Source organism: Pseudophryne corroboree, chromosome 4, assembly GCF_028390025.1.
Source record: "Pseudophryne corroboree isolate aPseCor3 chromosome 4, aPseCor3.hap2, whole genome shotgun sequence".
NCBI lineage: Eukaryota > Metazoa > Chordata > Amphibia > Anura > Myobatrachidae > Pseudophryne > Pseudophryne corroboree.
The window spans coordinates 834154672-834173745 of record NC_086447.1 but is presented as its reverse complement, the minus strand read 5'-3'; the positions used below and the strand labels follow the sequence as shown (position 1 = coordinate 834173745).

The 19074-nt window shown below is 41.2% G+C and overlaps 1 protein-coding gene across 2 annotated transcripts in view; it reads right to left on the bottom strand.

Moving 5' to 3' along the window:
• Window positions 1-18331, bottom strand: part of JAG1 (jagged canonical Notch ligand 1) — a 47918-nt gene extending 29587 nt beyond the window's left edge. The window contains exons 1-3 of one of the 2 annotated variants that reach the window (XM_063918546.1): window positions 17886-18331; window positions 17241-17546; window positions 1609-1660 (exon numbers count right to left, since the gene is read on the bottom strand). In XM_063918546.1, coding sequence (XP_063774616.1) covers window positions 1609-1660; window positions 17241-17546; window positions 17886-17963 — 436 coding nt within the window. In that variant the 5' untranslated portion in view covers window positions 17964-18331. Of the gene's footprint in view, window positions 1-1608; window positions 1661-12900; window positions 12920-17240; window positions 17547-17885 lie in introns of those variants that run through there. The other variant, XM_063918547.1, reaches the window with a different exon arrangement.
• Between the last annotated feature and the right edge of the window lie 743 nt (window positions 18332-19074).

Sequence of the window (19074 nt, the reverse complement as noted above, 5' to 3'; positions counted from 1 at the left end):
AGCCAAACCTGGTGCTTTCACCCCCCCAACAAGCGCAATAATTACTGGGTGCCCAAAACTGTTATGGGTCATTAGGTCGACATGAGGTTTTTTAAAAAAAAAAAAAATTGGTGTCATTTTCTTTGTAAAGTGACGGGGAACCCCAATTAATGCCCCGTGTTCGCGTCGCCATGCTTCGGGCTAGGTGCCTCGTTCCGCTACCGCTGCGCTCTGCACAGGTTACTATTCCCAATCGTAGTCCATGTGGATTGTAAAGCATGAAAAAGTAAAAAAAAAAAAAAAAAAAACACTGAAAACCGCATGTCGACCTAGTACACGTTGACCTAGTGGACCACGTCGACCAACAGTGGTTGACCTAATGACTGTCGAACTAAGTGTGGTCGACCAAATGACCACATCCCCCCAAAACAGCTTAATTACTCCGTGGGCCAGAATATTTCACCCATTTACATTTAAACATTTGTTCTTTCTGAAGTTGCACATTGCGTTTCTAAAAATATAATATTTCCTAATGGTGAAAAAGTAACAAACATCTTTCTTTTGGTCCTAAGAGGGGGACAGCAGTGTCTCTTCAAAATTGGCCTGCACCTGCCGTCATCAATATACATTTCAAAACATATTAATAACCAAAAATCTTCACTTGGGGCATTCAGACACACTTCAATGACTAGCACTGGGAATACCATTAGCTTGTGGGAAAGGAGAACTTAAAAACAAAACTTCTATCAGCAAACCCTAGCAGTTTGGCTTGAAGGTCAGAAAATAAGCCCCACAGTGGTATCTTGATGGGAGAGGACCGTGGCTCCTGCTTTTTTTTTTTTCTTCTGCTCAGAAATATGTGCTGAGGGATTTACTACAGAAAAACGTCTTCAATGCTCGTTCATGGAATAGGGCGGCAGATAAATTAAGTGCTGGGGAGCAGCCATTTGTGGGATGAGCCAATATTGATGCTGTCAGTTTAGTAGCACATTGCCTCTAGCCTAGGTTATGTTTGTAGTGTATTCAAAATCTGCTCATCTCGACATAGCAGTTTGACTCTGCCTGACCCACTCTCTGGTATAGGCAATTGCAGATAACAGAGTTATGGAGTTAGCCATCAGCAAATAGCTTAGCTTTCGCCACCCGGTAAATCAAGCCTCGTCACAGCCCCTGTAGCAGTCTATTACAATGACGGTAACAAAACTAAGGGGTCTTTTTCATGAAGCAGCGAAAAGAGTGGAGAAATGTGGAGAAGTTGCCCATGGCAACCAATCAGCTGCTCCGTAAAACTGTATTGTATGCAATTATAAATGTTACATCAGTGCTGATTGGTTGCCATGGGCAATTTCTCCACTGGCTCACTTCTCCACACTTCACTGCTTCATAAATAGACCCCTAAATTAAAAAGGACAGCAGGAAAACAAACAGCAATTTCTATAGTTAAATAGGAAGATGGGTAGGGGGTCAAAAACAATGGAGAAAGTTGTTAACACTGCTTGATAAATAGGTCATTTCTAGGTTTCCACCATGTGCCGTCACCAGGTCACCCAGAATTAAAAAACGTAAAGCTACTGCACACATAAAATAAAAAAGGTAATCCCATTTCTACAGTGGCTCATAGATACTTACCATTAGTCTCATTATTGTAATCCCATGCTTCAACCACCAAGGTGTAAGATCTCTGCGAAAATGATAGAAATTCAGTTAAAAACTAGTAAATGTATAAAATAGTCCTATGTAAAAACAGATTGTAAAAGCCTGGCTCGATACACGCGTGTGCCTATAGAAGTCAGAGTTATGCATTAGTTTGTGCCAATTGAAACCTAAGGCAACAGATTACACTTGAATCAAACGTGATCCTCTTTCACCCCTGTAAGCTAACTTATCCAGCCTGATTCAGCAGGGACCTTTCACCTTAAATTACTCATCTTTGTCAACACAAATGAGTCTCACTTATTTGACCTGAAAGTATTAATAAACATATTATATACCATAAAGGACAATGGTTATTCTTTTATTTATTTTTATTCTTTTTTTTTTAATCATTGTTTTTAGGATTTTATTTTTTAATAATTGTTTTTATTATTAATATAATATTAAAATAATAAATTATTATTATTATTAAGAAGTGGGAGGAAAAAAAAAAAAAAGATGACCGAGTATAAACAAGTAGACAAACCAACCGGATGCCAGGGGTGGAAAATATGTACATGTACACAGTCTTCTGCAAACAGTAATTCACTGAGCATCTAAAGCGGAGTCTCCTGGGAGTTATTGCTTTTCAGCACCTCTTTGAAAGCTTTGTCTGCAATAGACCATCTCTGCTCCCACAAGTATCAGGTAACCAGAGAGAGAGAGAACGGATGAATTTTAGCGAGGTTGGAGGGAGGAGAGGGCTCTTTACACACACAGTCTAGGGCCCAAGCATTCAAAACCTTTAGGGCAAAGCTTGTGTCACATTTATAGGAGCACTAATCTGACCAGCAGATCTCATACATTCCAGTAATAATCATAAGCATCTACTGCTTAAACCGACTCCTTCGCCCTGGACGGATGCCAGCCATTGTATCCAGCCACCTTTTATCTTCTACTTTCCACAAAAAAATAAAAATAAAAAACACACAACCACACGAGCCAGAAAGGCAGAAGCTTTCTGCTTTACAGCCCCGATAAGCATGATCTAAAATAGGACCACTTTGAAAACAGGTCTTTACAGAAGATGAGAAGTGGCTAAACCCTCAGCTGTATTCTCATTTCAGCAAGTCGGAGCTGTTGCCCAACAAGACAGGAACCAACTAAAAATGACTTGGCTCTGCCATTGTACCAGCTGTAGGTCCCAAGCTGCTTGGAGAGAAATGGAATGTGGTAATTACACAGAAGACAAACCAGAAGCGCATGCTGCATTTATGGAGAAAGGCAGACACCTTGAAGGTGTAGGCAGAAAGATAAACTTCAAAAGTCAGCATAAAGCCACTTCTAACAACTTGACAGAGCACGCAGGCTTTGAAGGAAAGAATCTTCTTTGTGAGGCTCCACTTGGAATACAGCCTAAATATATTTAATACTCAAAAGAGCAAGATTCCATTTTGTCCATAGATAACCGTGGGAAAATACGGAGATGAGTAAGCAAATCTGGGCAAGCCTGGACGTGCAGCTAGCCGCCAATACAAAGACCATCAGTCAGGTCCATCCTATGCCACTTCTCTAGTAAATTAATAACATTTGCAAGCAATATTTTTATGGACTTTTAGGCTACATCTAGTATCTCCACAAACTGTATATAAATAACCAACAAAACGCTTGCATGACTGTTAAACCTTTAGTCTCCTTTTCCAATGCTGACACTTTACGGTCACTTTACTACTGGGGTAGGCATTCACAGGGCAATGATATTTAACTGGATTTTTTTTTCTTTAATGCAAGGAGAAGTTATGCTGGAGACAAGTGTGCATTGCATTGGCTTCTAGAACATATTACTAAGGTGCTCCTCTTCCTACCTAGCCGTAGTCCTGCCCCTTCTATGGCTTCTTTATAAACTGGAGGAGAGTGAGCAGGAGGACCAATCAAAGTGGCAATCAAAAGATTGTGGCATGCAATTGGTTTTTCCGCTCTCTAACACACACCTTTGCCATTTAAAGGTGGGTGAACAAAATCAATTTACAGGTTCTGTACCAAAGAACCAGATGGATGGTCAACTTCGTAGAATCTAGGTGGTAGCACAGCTTTAAAATAAAATAAGAAAAAATGGCAATTGTAGACACTCGCATATTAATATTATTATTAGAAATATCTAGATCTATTCCAGAATAACCACCCAAGGACATAAAACATGCATGATCAAACCATTTAGGATGGACCTCAAGATCTACTTTAATAAACGGACACTACTAGCTTTTCAAACACTGGGGCAGATAGATGTATTAACCTGGAGATGGCATAAGGAAGTGATAAACCAGTGATATGTGCAAGGTGATATTCGCACCAGCCAATAGGCTCCTAACTGTTCATTTACATATTGGAGCCGATTGGCTGGTGCATTGTCACCTTGCACATATCACTGGTTTATCACTTCCTTATGCCTTCTCCAGGTTAATACATCTGCCCCACTTTTTGATGAATGGGCCAGGAATTCATATTGGTCAGAACTAAAATACCAGGTAGTACAGTACCCATGTTAGATATTAAAGGGTCTATTTACTAAGCCTTGGAGGGAGATAAAGTGCACAGAAATAAAGTACCAGCCAATCAGTTACTACCTGGCACGTCACAGGCTGCGTTTGACAGTTAGGAGCTGGTTGGTTGGGACTTTATCTCCATCCAAGGCTTAGTAAATAGACCCCTAAATTCCAAAATGCCACCCCCCTCCCCCCCCACACACACTCTTCATGTATCTGGAGGTTTCAGGGAGCGCCAATGGGTTCTACCCAAAGAGGATGGTTTTCTGTTACGTGAATGGCTCCCTTTCAATTAACAATTAAACAAAAGATCAGAGGCAAATAAAAAATAAAATAAAAAGACCTAATGTTTAAAATTACTGTCTGGTATAGATTTTCATCCAAAAAAACCATTAGCTTAAGATTGGATTGTTTTTAAGTGGTTTAACTGGCACATTGTGGCCAAAATATACTTTACTCTCAAATAAAGTAAGAAGGAAAGTAAGGAAGAATACTGTGAAATGCATGTACTACAAAGCCCATCTGTCCATAGTGTATTCAATGGGGAGAAGTAATATTCCTATTCACTTCATGGGAAAGTATTCACTCCATGTTGATCCTCTGTACTGCTCAACTTGGTCAACGCAGTACAAATGTAACTGACACTCGCACAGGGTAATATTGGGGACCACTCAACAGTCCCCAACAATGTGAATGACCACTGCGATTGCCATGGGGATCCATTTTTAATAGTTCAATTAGTGCTGCTTGCCATTACATTTTAATGCAAATGGAATGCAAAGAAGTTCAGCGAATAGGCTTAACACAGGCTGCAGACAGATGTACATGCACTAAGTGTACCCCATCAGGCCAGAATATATTTAAAATCATCTCCCTCAATAAAATCCTAGCAAGAAAATACCGCGCCCAAATTTAGGAATCGGTTTCAGATACAGAAGGCACCAGGGGTGGCTGGCAGAGCCGGTTGCAAAAGTTCAACTCCGTTTAGCAAACTAAAGTAAAGCAGGCCAGGTCAGATCCAAAAGCAATCAAACCTAAGTTTCTCCAGTAGTTTTAAATGGTGTAGAAAAAAAATAAAAAATAAATGAAAAATAAATAAATACAAATAAAAGAATGTATGCCCAAAAAATCATCTATGTGTCAGACATGCTAGGAGAGCCAACATGGGTAAAAGTGGATTTCTGAATAGAACACAAATTTTATACGTACGTATATATATATATATATATATATATATATATATATATATATATTATATATATATATACACACACACACACACACACACACATATATATATTTTTCTTTTTCTTTCTTATATTATTTTTTTTTACTAGTATTGCCTAATTCATTTGAATACTTTGTACTGGAAAGAACTTGATCATACCCCCTGTCCAATCCCCGACCTAGTACACCTGGTTAGAATTGCCATGCACAGGCCCATAGCCATGAATATGCATTATCTACAACTCCCCCAATTATAATAGAACTCTAAAAAGACGGGATAATAAATAAAATAAAAAGCTTATGAGCTAATGGGAATGGTTGGCTTATTAATGGGTGAATGAGCACTCCCATCCACCCTGCTGCACTCAGGTCTACAGAATACCTCTGGAATGAAAGCAACCAGCAGGTTCTAAAAGTTCCCATGACCATAGATGACCTCTGATAAAGATACATCCAGCCTAAATAAAAACTGCACCGACCAATGTATTCAAATGAGAGATCCACGCAGTGTCAAAGATCAGCTGTGTACCGATAATGTCACACTTAATTAGCCACTAGAGGTCTGACCCGCAGCCAAAAAATATGTCCCCCTAGGAAAACTTGAACAGGAGAATGGAGATCCTACCAGCAATGCAGAGTACCTAGATCATGACAATGCGCTTCATTTAAATGAAACCATCCTGACTGTATAATCACTGATCTTTCATTATAGAACACATCGGTTGAGAACGGTTAAATACAGTAACATTCAATATTCCTGTTGCATGTCAGATAGAGCAGGTGAGTAGTCCTCTTCACTCTACTAGAAACTCACTGGAACCACAGCACATTTTGGGGGAGATTTATCAAAGCTTGGAGAGAGAAAGAAGACTGAAAAAGGACCATCAGTTCATCATTTTTCAAACACAGGATGAAAAACGACAGAAGCTGGTTGGTTGGTACTTTCTCTCCAAGCTTTGGTAAATTTCCCCCTTAGAAAATTACTGTAACATGTTTAAGGCAAACCAGACCGAAATGTAACCATACAATAAGGATTTCCTTGCAAGAACAGCGCGACACTCCGTGGGCATATTTACAGATGGGTCCATATACACCTATCCTCAAATCATGACTCGTTTCAGCGTGCCACGGACTTCGCAAATATATATGGACTTTTACACAAACTTGGGGTCTTATTTTAATCACTCATGCGACAAAAGTACAATGCATGGCTACCCTCCCCTTAGTACAGACTCTAGAATTTCACGTAGCTTATATATGTGAGACTTGGGTTCTATTTACTAATCCTTGAGTAGAGATAAAGTGGACGGAGATAAAGTACCAGCCGATCAGTGTCTAACTGCCATGTCACAGGCTCGGTTTGAAAAATGACAGTTAGGAGCCGATTGGCTGGTACTTTATCTCCGTCCACTTTATATCCATCCAGGGCTTAGAAAATAGACCCTAGGTCACTGAACTGGGTAAAAATTAAAAAACTAAGAGGACAGGTCAAACACTAGTGACCCACTCCACACCTTGTGCTACTTATCGTTAGGGTTATTTACGACTTTGGGGCATATGTATTAAGCCTGGAGAAGTGATAAAGCAATGATAAGTACAATGTTATAGGAGCTGACTGCCTGGTGCGTTATCAACTTGCACTTATCACTGCTTTATCACTTCTCCAGGCTTAATACATCTGCCCCTATGTACCAATTCCTTTGCAACAAAAATACTGATCCTAAGTACCTAGCACATCATAAGAGAACATGTGTAGATACGATGCAAACACCACACCAAAATTCAAGAGAAAACACAAAACAACAGTATCGGCTACCAGTGGCGCCTCCAGAGGTGGGGCTGCCAAAATCCAAATAGTGGAGCCACTCCAAACATGGCTGGCAGTTGGTGTGGCTCCACTATCTTTGAGCTGCGCTGCAGTCCCACCACTGGAACAGTCCCCGATCGCTACCGGTGGCATCAAAGTCACTCCATAGGACACAAAAATTCCAGGTGTATGAGAACACATCTGTAAAAAGACTTGTTCTTGGCTGCAGCATTGGTAAACTATGGCAAAATCCATTTGAACTTAACTCTGGCATATTCCTAACGGGGAAGACAGCTTACGCCGAACGTGTACTGCCAATGTGATAAAAGCAACACAAAGCACTTCACCAATGCAGAGAAAAAGGAAACTGCAGCGCATATACATCTATTACTACTATTATGTAGTGTGTATACATTTCCAAAGGAAAGGAAACCGCTAACTATACAAAGAGGCAGTTTACACGGTGGTATTATGCAGCGACGTATAATTACTAGACCAATTTACACATGGAGAACTGCATACCAATGTCCTACATCTACTAGTTTATCAATTGTCCTCGCTAATAACTCGTCCCTTTGAATCACGCACTTTTCACAGCGTTCCATTGCAATAACAGAAGACCTGCAGTTTCAGGGAGTTTAAGATCAAGGCAAAAAAAAAGAAAAGCTGCTCCCTTGCCTACGAATAGATTCTAAACAGCCCATCTGCACATGTATCATGTAGATGCACTTTCCACATACACTGCCAAGAGCTGTGCTTTACACTAGATAGGGAAAGAAAGCACCTAATCATTTCACTGCCGGAGAGAACGGCTTGTAGGCTTCACGGAAAAGGCACCGAAGCTCTGGCCAGTGAATTGCTGACCGGATGGAAAGCCAGCTTTCACATAATTCCTAGAGAACCGATAACAAAACACAAAGTGATGAGTAACACCATATTTGCAGACGGGGAAGCAAAATAAAGCTGCTTACTCAACGTCGAGTGTCCACTTCCAACACGTCATACCGAGGTTTGTTTTAATGAGTAACATACAGAGAAGATGCCTAATCCGTCTCTCATTAAAAACGAAGTACATAATATATTTTATTTATTTTAGATTTAATGATAATTAAGGGTTTTCATCAGCCGAGATAGACCGAGAAAGAAAAAAAAGAAAAGAAAAAAAAGCCATGTATGAACCTATATTGTACAGCTGCTTCCGCCAAATGATAGAGGGCAGAAAGGGGAAAAAAATGCCACTATCCAAACTATGCGTGTGTTGTAGCCAATAAACGGGGCTGATCTCTGATCTGGCAAGCCTACTGGAATAATGAGTATCCTGTGAATACATAATGTGCTAAAGTTGCCATTGTGTTAGCTTAAGTCCACGGTTTGTCTGGGAGCCGGGCACTGCTGAGTCTACCGCTGCTTCCTGTTGCTTGTCCTGTATTTGCATTATTTTTGGATGGGCCCCATTATGTTCTGTAATCCTCGCTGCAGTCAGAATGGCCACACTATTGTTCTTGTTTAATATTAGCAGTCATTGCCCGTCTGGGTGGCCAGACTACAATGTGTCCTAATCACAAAAAGTAGCATGTATAAAAACCAAAATGAAGGAATGCTCTTTTTTTTTTTTGTAACAGATATCAAGCCAGCGGATTATCCATCATTTGTGTGTCACGAAACTTAAAAAGGTCATCGAGATTTAATAGTATAAATCAAAAATGTATTCTCTACTGCTACTCTACCGTTTCTACCTGCCACCTGTGCTCTTCAGCCATGTTGATATATCAAAGTTATGGTTTGTGGTTTTGTGTGTGTTATCCTGGGATAAGGAAAAGATCTTTTGCTCACTGAACTGGATTAAATGATTTTCAGAGAGCAGCTCTGGTCGTAACTCAGGATAACGAAAATAACACCCAGTTTCTATACAAACAATGCTGAAAGACACAGAAATCAGTCAGCAAAGTTAAGCCTAGGGCTTTAGCTCTGTATAATAAGAGCTAAGAAAGAACTTTAATGCCCATGGGCACAAGAAATTAAAAAAATATATATCAAAGTAGGCATTTATTGCCATCGTACAAATAACCTACTCACAATTTGACATTCACCAAACAACTTTAAAAAAAATTAAAAATAAAATATCCCACAGATAATTAAATGCACTAGTTACAAAAGGGTGGCGAGGTTAATAGAATACCAGCTGGTCAGCCAAGCACAGCAGTCAGGTTCACACACAGCAAGCATGAACAAGAGCCCTTTCTACTTATTTACTAGAAGTGCATAAAATGGATTGAGCCGGTAAAAGGACTTTGGATGTTTGGCAGCCACCATCTACGTTTTACGATTTATTCACTAATCCTAACCCAAGACGGCATCCATAGAAGATGCTGAAAGTGTAAAGTAAGAACCCTACCACCGATCCGCAGCAATTGCCTGAGCATATTATCTTATCTACACAGCACTATTACACCTCAACAAACCAGTTCTGCATTATCTGGTAGAAAGTCATAGTAAATGAGGCAGACATATTCCCATTAGCTAAGCGTTATGTCAAACCATTCAAATCATTAGGCTAATGGGTCAGACCACACTAACATACAGTCCCTAGCATACAGCAGGCATTAAGGTATAAAGGTTACTTACAACAAGCTGCTTCCATTAATTATATTCATTCTAACCAACATACTTACTTGCAGACATACTATGATAAATACGGCATATCAGGGAAACTTCCACAGTTCAGGCCTTCTGGACGAGTACCTAGCTGATACACTTCCTGGCAAGTTACGCCAACAAGCCCGTACCCCAGACCTGCAACACTGTGACGGAACACAAATCGCACCCCCACTTCCCCAAGTGACGTCTAGACACACACACACACAAGGGATCCCCCAAAGAGGAGGTATAAAAGAGTATGGCGTGGCCTCTTGTAGGATAGTTTAGTTTGTTTGCTATGCACTACAACACTCCAATACAGCCTAGTTAAGGTTGTGCGCTTTCCTGCACTCTACCATTCCAACCACCAATTTGTGTTCGCCTCTCTGCAGGTGTTTGGCTTGATGCAACCATGGTGCAGCGTAGTGGAAAACCGCTTCCAGTACTGCGATACATGGATGCATTTTTGTTAAAGTGATTGTGGCAGTTGTAGTTTATTGCCACAACCAATGCTGTGATATCACTGTAAGCCATCCTTCCCCCACTGCATTGCGAGATAAACTAAGCCAAAAAAACTGCTTCTGGGAAGCTCCTACAAAAGGATATTTCTTGGGGTCACACTAAAACCAAAAATCAGTCATTTCTTGGCCAAATATGAGCTTTATTACAGATTAATTAAATGTGGAAACAATGAAATCCATTCTTTGGTTGCAACTGCCAGTAGATGCTGAGAGCTGTAGTTCCACAGCCCTGCATCATTTACATGTTCAGTGTTTTTCTTATCTGTCCAACTGGGAAAAAGGTCACAAGGGTTTAGCACATCAATTCTCAGTGTACACTCAAGGGGGTTGCGGAATGCTAACACAATTCAGTGTTTTTATAAGTGATGTATTAAATACTATAACTTAACTCCTTCGAACGTGCTAGAAATTTTAATTCGCTCATTAGAGGGAAAAAAGAAAAAAAAATACAATTATGGAAAAAAAAAGTAATGCACAGAGTAGGCTGATAAGAAAAATGTACATTTCCTCCCTACAAAGAGATAAAACCACGTATTTGTACACAACATAATCCGATTACTCAGTGATGTACAGCAATGGGGACACAACCCTGCAAAATGTAAGTGTAGTTTGGGTGAAGCACTAAAAGGTTTCGCCTCTGTTAATAGGGCGACTATCACCTGCCTATACTTCAACTTCCAGTATCAAGCAGTGAAAAGAGTGGCAAAGTGATCCAGTGGAGAAGTTGCCCATAGCAACCAATAAGTTTCTACCTATCATTTTATAGAATGTACTTGATATATGTTACCTCAAAGCTGGTCAAAATGTTGATTAAAAGTTGATAATCAGATTCATTGCTACAGATTGCTTACTGTGGAGTACTTTATACTCAGTATCACTGTATGACAGCCAGACATCATTATAATAGTGCTCATATTAGCACCCCGCACCTGTCACGACCCATGCAGTTCCTCTTTTCTGCTAGGGGTGTCACACTCTGCTCTAATTCTTCTAGCACACGCTGGTCTGTATCTCAGTGATAGATTGGAGTGTGCTAGAAACACCAAAGCAGATAGAAACACCCCAAGCAGGAAAGGTACTGCATGGGTTGTGACAGGTGCAGGTTGCTAGAATGAACAATCATAGTACTGGTAGTGGCTGGGTACGATACCAGCAGCCGGGTTGCCGGCAGTCTCAATACGAACACCGGCATCCCGACTGTTTGAAATACTGACAGGGCGCAGGAGGCAGCTAACCCTAATCTTCTCCCCACCCCTTACACCCCGACCCCCCCCCCCCCCCCCCCCAACAGCCTAACCCTAACCTCCCCTGCCCGCAGCCTGACCAAACCCTCCCCGGGATACTTACATTCAGGATCCCAACTGTCGGGATGCCGGCATTCTGACAGGTGATGGGATTCTGGCGTCGGCATTCCGACTGCCAGGATCATGAATGCCAGGACCCCAACTACATACCCTGGATAGGACCCCCTTTGACCCTAGAATAGCTTGAATTCTTTGGGGCAGATTCAATTAGCCACAGGTTGTGTCACGCAATCACTTCTCCCCAGTAAAGTGGCAAAAGCTAATTAGATACCTGCATCAAGCCACAAGCAGTTCAGAGGCACACATTAACACTTATTTCTTCTCACACCTGCAGAAATTAGCATCAATTGCCACCTCGGTGCTACTCACATGTTTCTAATGGAGACTGCCTAATGTGTGTAAAAAATAAAAACCACAACCATATTACATCATGGTTATTTGAGTTTCCATCACCTGTCATTCCCCTGACAGCTCTCATTAACAGGATTTTTCCCCCCCTCGGAACTGCTCACTGGATTTTTTGTTTTGTTTTGTGAACCAATCTCTCTGTAAACTCTACAGACTGTTGTGAGTGAAAATCCCCAGGAAACCAGTTACTTCTGATATACTCAAACCACCTTGTACGGCACCAACAATTATTCCCCAATCCAAGTCACTTAGATAACATTTCTTCCCCATTCTGTTGTTTGGTCTGAACAACAACAACAACTACTGAACCTCTTGATCATATTTGCATGTTTGTATGGATGAAGTTGCTGCTAGACCGGCTGATTAGGCATTTGTATTAACAAGCAGTATAGCCAAACGTCACAAATTATCAGTTATATAGAACACAAAATAAAACTTGTGAAACAAACCAAAGACATTAGTAGATGTATTGCAAGGTGTCAAAGCAGCCGCACAACAGTACAAAACACAGAAACCTAGAATTTGACGGCAGATGAGAACCACTTGGCCCATCCAGTCTGCCCCTTTTCCCCAGTCATGTCATCATTTTCCATGCATTCATCCCTGTTCTTCTCAGCAGGCATTTGTATTATGCTAGGTTACACAATACTAATGTGTCATGACTCATCACAGGATAATCACATTGTGTTATTACACCAATGTGTCCCGAGATTACAAATAATGGCAGTTTTGATAGGCAGTTTTGATAGACAAAAGCAACAACATCAGCAAATCTCTATGTACATGCGTTTTAAAGTAAAGTAAAATAAATAAATAAATAAATAAATAAATAAAACACATACCTTGAAACATCACAGACTATACAGGCTACCTCGTGTGCAAACAGAGCTTTGAAAGCTTGAGATATATGGAATCGAATTACTGGGACAAGCCATTATTTAGAGGCCTAAATGTATTCAATTATCTAATTATCTAGGGGGGGGGGGGGGGGGGGGGGGGGGGGGAAGAAAGGGTAGGAAAGAAAAAAAACCGAAAAGAAAAATAGGGTTAACATGGTCACACTGGTAACACTGCACATTCCTATTTGCAGGTGCAGCGATGTTTAGTGAACTGCATTGTCCCAAGTCGGCCCGTAACTTGGCAACTTTGTCAAACTGATGACTTTAAAAATTTATTTACAACCCTTTATTCTCTGGACCCATTACTCAATCCTGCACAACAGAGAACTCTGTTATCCAATTCATGAATTAAGTGATGTGAAAACACAAAGAAGGCACTAAACAAATCGGCCAGTCCCACTTACACCAATTCACGACACAGGCCGTGGGCCAGAGACCACAAATATGGAGGTTTATGTGAAAGGAACACCGATTTGAGCAAAAGAAGTCTATAAAAAAGTGCCACTAGTTTGCATAACAGTAAATCACATTTTTTAAAGTAGAAAACACAGAACATTACAGAAGCATAACATCTTATACACAAAGAATCTTATATCGAAGTACATTTGCATTTATTAGTAGAAGCTGCCATATAGATTTTCTGCCAAGAATCCAACAAAAACACGAGCCATGCATAACAATGACACAGTGCCTCCTAGTGGCCAAATTATCACTGAAACTTGTACAACACAAGAACACGTCCTGAGTTTTATTACACAATGCTGGTTTTAATCAGCAAGAGTCTGCCAAAAACACATTAATTTTTAGAACTACTAATGGTTTCACCAGTATTCTAATAAAAGCATATCCCTTATCAAACAACCCCCCCACAAGATAAGAAAACAGCAGTGCTTCATAAATCCATAACACAGAATAGAATAAGTTCATGATCAAACACCTGAGTTTATTTCCACAGGTAAGAAGACAAACATCCGAACGAGCCTGTCCTTCAAAGCATGAATGGGAAAGAAGTCAAATGCCTCAACAATGGAGCCACAGCGTGCATTGGCAGGACTTCAAATACCGCAGATTTTTATAAAACCTTTTATCCCTTTGATGGTATATTTGATAACAGTTTTATCTCACAGCAAGCAAAGCCTGGCTCTCTCTCTACCAACAGAGGCTACTTGTGTTAACCGAGATATGGTGCCAGTCTTTCCCCAAAATGAAGATTGATTCCCAAATCTGTGATTCAGGTAAGTTGTAGGCCAACACAGCGGAAGAATAGAAGGCCCTATTCTCAATACAAATAAATATTTCTGTATTCTGTGTAATGGTTATATGATACGTTGTAAATTGGATTGCCAATGCAAACTTAAAAAAAAAAAAGAGAAGGAGTAGATTGACAGTGCTGTAAGCCCAGGACATGTGATTACTTCCATACTAGCCCGTTACAACTGGGGTGGCCTCATTATTTAACAAAAAAAAAAAAAAAAATTCTTTGGTCCCATTGGGCAATACCAAGGTTGAAAACTAGAGAATGAAAACCACCAGGAGACAAAAGAGAACTGGTCTTTCAGCCAATTAAGCCCCCTCAAGGTTAAGCATTAGAAGCCAACACACAAGAGGGAGCGATATCCAGTTAATTTACTGACCAGCGGGGAATTAGAAGATTGTAAACAATTATATCAGCATTTTCAACATACTATCTGGCCCTGCCACACAGTAAGTTAAAATACTAGTAATAGAAAAAATATAGGAATCCTATTTGCAAATATTATACTCAAACGACTGGAAGAAAAAAAGAAAAAAAAATCACTGGATTTACACTAACTACAGTGATGTTGACGCAATAATTAATTAATAACCACTTTCCACTAACTGGGCCACGGACGAGGTCTCTGTACTGCACCAAAACACTTCAAAAAAGTGTTCTTCAATAGTAAGTTTGCAAAGCAAATGATTGTAAGAATATGTTAAGCAGTTTATGTGAAAAGCAAACAGGCAATTACTGTCAGCAGGGCTGCACCTGAACACTCTGTAACCCTTACAGGACACAAAATCCTGGCTGCAAGTCATACCCCCACCAGCGTCAGAAGTGGATTGGGAGGGGCATACCAACTACCGATTTGGGGTTTTGTGGTTTCAGATTGTTGAGGGAACAGACAACCTTGAAAAAGTGATCGATAATAAAATCACTGTGAAAACGAGAAGGTATTTGGGAAATGGCTGCTGTACGGGGTAGAACAGAAGGCCTCCACAGCTCCAGAACAGCAATGATTAATACAAATGGCACTCCTAGATTAAATGGATCTTGCACACCCACCCTGCAACACCTGGCTGGGATGGAAGGACACAGCTGGAGGGGAAGGGCAGGGCAAGCACTCCATCAGATGGGAGGGGGAAAAGTTTGGAGATAGGTAGGTATGAGGATACAGTATAAATCCCTGTTCCTCTTGGAGTTATGCCAGGCTTGCCTCCATAAGCATGGGAAGAAATAGATATCCTGCAATAACAGCTTTCCTGAGTAGCAGGAGGGCAATTACCACCCAGTCTGGCTGGAGTTTACCAACTTAAACCACATGAAAGAAACCACTTGTCACTCACAGAAGGAAGCTGTGCAAATGAGGCATTCCAAAGTCTCATGTGAGGTACAGCTGTCAGTCTGTGTTCATGCACCCACAGACCAGAATATTCAGGTGCCTGCAAACAGGTGTATATCTATAGGGGACTGCAGCAGCTACAGAAAGTCCTGTCTTCTGCTGGCCGCACACTTGTGATAGATTTTCCCCCTTCACATCAACATCATCATCATCATCATCATCATCATCCACCTTACTCTTGCCAATAGCTGTGCTACAGCTGTAGATACACAAACCTGAAACCACAAGAGGGGAGGGAGAGGGATTGGAAACTCAGCCCAGCCGGACACTGCTAGAGAGGTTTACATTTACAGGAGATTTACTCCAGCCCGAGCTTCTCCATTCTACCGAACTTCTGACCTCCTAATAAAGCCGCAAGCAGGACACAACTCCAATGGAGTGTACAGCTACAGGCATAAGGGGTAGTCATATAGAAGATACCTATATAAAGACATATATAGGACCTCCTAATACAACCACGAGCAGGACAAAACTCCAATACAGTGTACAGCTACAGTCATAAGGGGTAGTCATATAGAAGATACCTATATAAAGACATATATAGGACCTCCTAATACAACCACAAGCAGGACAAAACTCCAATACAGTGTACAGTAATAGGAGATAGTCATATACAGACATGTATAGAGGATACCTACATAAAGACATATATAGGACCTCCTAATACAACCATTTTACTCCAATAAAGGGTACAGAGACACAGTAATAGCCATATAGAAACATGTACAGGGGATACCCATATAGAGAAATATATAGAACCCTAATACAGCAACGAGCAGCGCAGGACAATACTCTAATACAGTGTATAGTCACAATATTAGGGGATATCATACTAGGATATACAGTAGAGACACACAGGACCTCCTAATACAGCCCCGCAATACAATACAATGCTCCAATCCACTGTACAGCCACATCGATATAGAGAATAGCATGTACAGACATATAGACCACATCCAGAGACCTATTCAGTTACAGCATGCAGCACATCATACAGATGATAGATAGAGATATATATATATATATATATATATAATATATATATATATATATATATATAGTATATATATATATATATATATATATTATATATATATACACACACACAGCAGGAGCAGCTCCCTCCATTCCCAGGCACTCCTCCCACTCTCCTGTGTCGGCTGCTGGAGATCAGTCAACTTCCCTCTACTGGTACTAGTGAACCTCCCTCCTCATCCAGATTTGTATCCACAGGACTCTACACCAAGCACAGACAGGCAGCAAAGGAGTTAACCCGTTGCAAAACCACCATCACTGACAGCTGATGTTTGATTCCTCATTAAACCATTCCCTAACAACAAGTCTACTTGTAATACATTTAGATTTTTGGGCTGCCTGATTGGATCTGCAACGTACTTTCCATCCAACACTGCTGCAGCGACAGGCATTGCATCCCACTGGACTATGTAGGCGTCACAGGACCATTGTGGTAGCCAAAAACGAATGAAATAGAGATTTACAAAAAAATAAATTATATATAAATGTATTTATTGACATTTTTCGTTGCTTGCAAAGCACATGGCTGGTTGAAAACTGAAAGAGGGAGGGGAGAGGAGGAAAGTAGGGGGCACCATATCCCTAATAATCCCATTGGGGACTCACCGGCCATGCAAAACTGAAAGGCAGCACGATCCTGTTCCTCTCCGTATTCCGGCTGTATTTTAGGTTGAAAGAGTTTCCCCCAAGAACGGGGGTAGAACCGGCGCCGAAGCTGCAGGTCCCGGCCGCCGACACCCGGGACTGGTATTCCTTTAGGCAAACTTTAAAGTAAGTGTCACACTCATCCCTAGTGCACTTTCTGTCCGCAGGGTTCCGGGGGCCATCGCAGCAGTTCCCATTCAGCACCTCTCCATTGGGGTTCTGCATAGATAGTATCTCCAACTCGAATTGCCCTGACGCTAGAGACACCTGTTGCAACAATAAATAATTAAAGTTAAAAAAATAAATTATATAAAATGATTGCAAACTTACTACAAAAAAAAAGTGCATTGCTCACTTGAACCCTTTGCACAAGAATCACCTTAAATGCAAAAATTAAATGAGTGCATGCTAAATGCATGCACAAAAGTGCACTAGTAGACATTAAACAAAAATACTATATACAGGAATGATGCATGGCTGGAGATACTGCTAACCATCCATGTAGTATGAAAAAAAAAGGAGGTGTATAACTTAAAAAGATCAGATCATCCTTATTTTTTTTTTTTTTTTTTTTGCAAATCCAGCTGAAGATTGATGGAAACATACCTTTACCCGTAAGCATAGTAAGACAATGATAAGCCTGGAGTAGAGAGGACTGCAGAGGGTTCTCTCCGGTAACAGCATTGCCTCCTCTTCTGCAAGTGCTGCTGCCTCTGCCCAGACGCCAATGAGGGCTGTGACCGAACCACAGCTCTAATATAGGCTGCTGATTTCTGCATGCACGAGTGGAAGACAACACACTTTCCTATTGCACCAAGATCCTGAATGCAAATGCAGCCAGCCTCCTTTTATTAGTGGAGGTCTCTCTCCCTCTTTTTGTTGCTGTATTTTATTATTGATCCTGTTCTTTTCTCTTCTCTTTTTTTGTTTGCAAATCAGCTGCAACCGTTCGATGAGACAGACAATGAGAGGCAAGACCTAAAACAGCGTCTGTGATCGGAGAGACTGACTGCTTCATCTAAGCAGGCAGAGCTTGCAGGAGGAGCCAGGGGCATGGCTGGGTTTAGTATTCATAGTGCAGGGTGGTCAGATGGTTGCTGGCAACACCTCCTTCTCCTCCTCCTCCTCCACCTCCTCTTCTATTCCTAATACACTAGGGGGGTTGGAGAAATCCGTAGGTGAGGGAGACAGGTAGGAAGTTAGGATTAGCTGGCAAGAGACATACCAGGTGCCAGTCACAACAAGACAGGGAAACAGCGTTTGCTGCAAGCTAGTGCAAGCTTGTGCCATGATCTCTGCAGCCTGGAAGAGGAGGACAGGAAGGGGGGCTCTGCTGAGTGAGTGGGAACTCAGTGATTTGACTTCTTATGACCAGAAGACAAATTGCACAAGTGTACATAGCAGTCATGCTATTTCCTAAGGGAAGTTATTTCACTGCTTAGTGTGTCAGGACTGCACAGTGTAGGTCATGTGAAAATGCAACAACAGGAAAAAAAAAAGGCTAACACACTGTCAGGCTTCAGCCTGCAGGGCACACATTAGATATACATGTTTCGGGAACTGAGCTGTCTGCATTCCCTTTTGTGTGCATTCTTCATTAAATACGGAATGAAGGTTTGTGTTTGCATAATCTATGTCAGGCTATTATGTCATCTGTTCGGGGCATAGCCAGAACTTTGTGGGCCATTGGGCCTAATTCAGACTGGATTGCTGCAGCGGCAGTGAACGCAGTCTGAAACCGTGTGGGGAGTGGGCACACTGCGCATGTGCACCGAGGGAGTCCCAGTGAGATGCT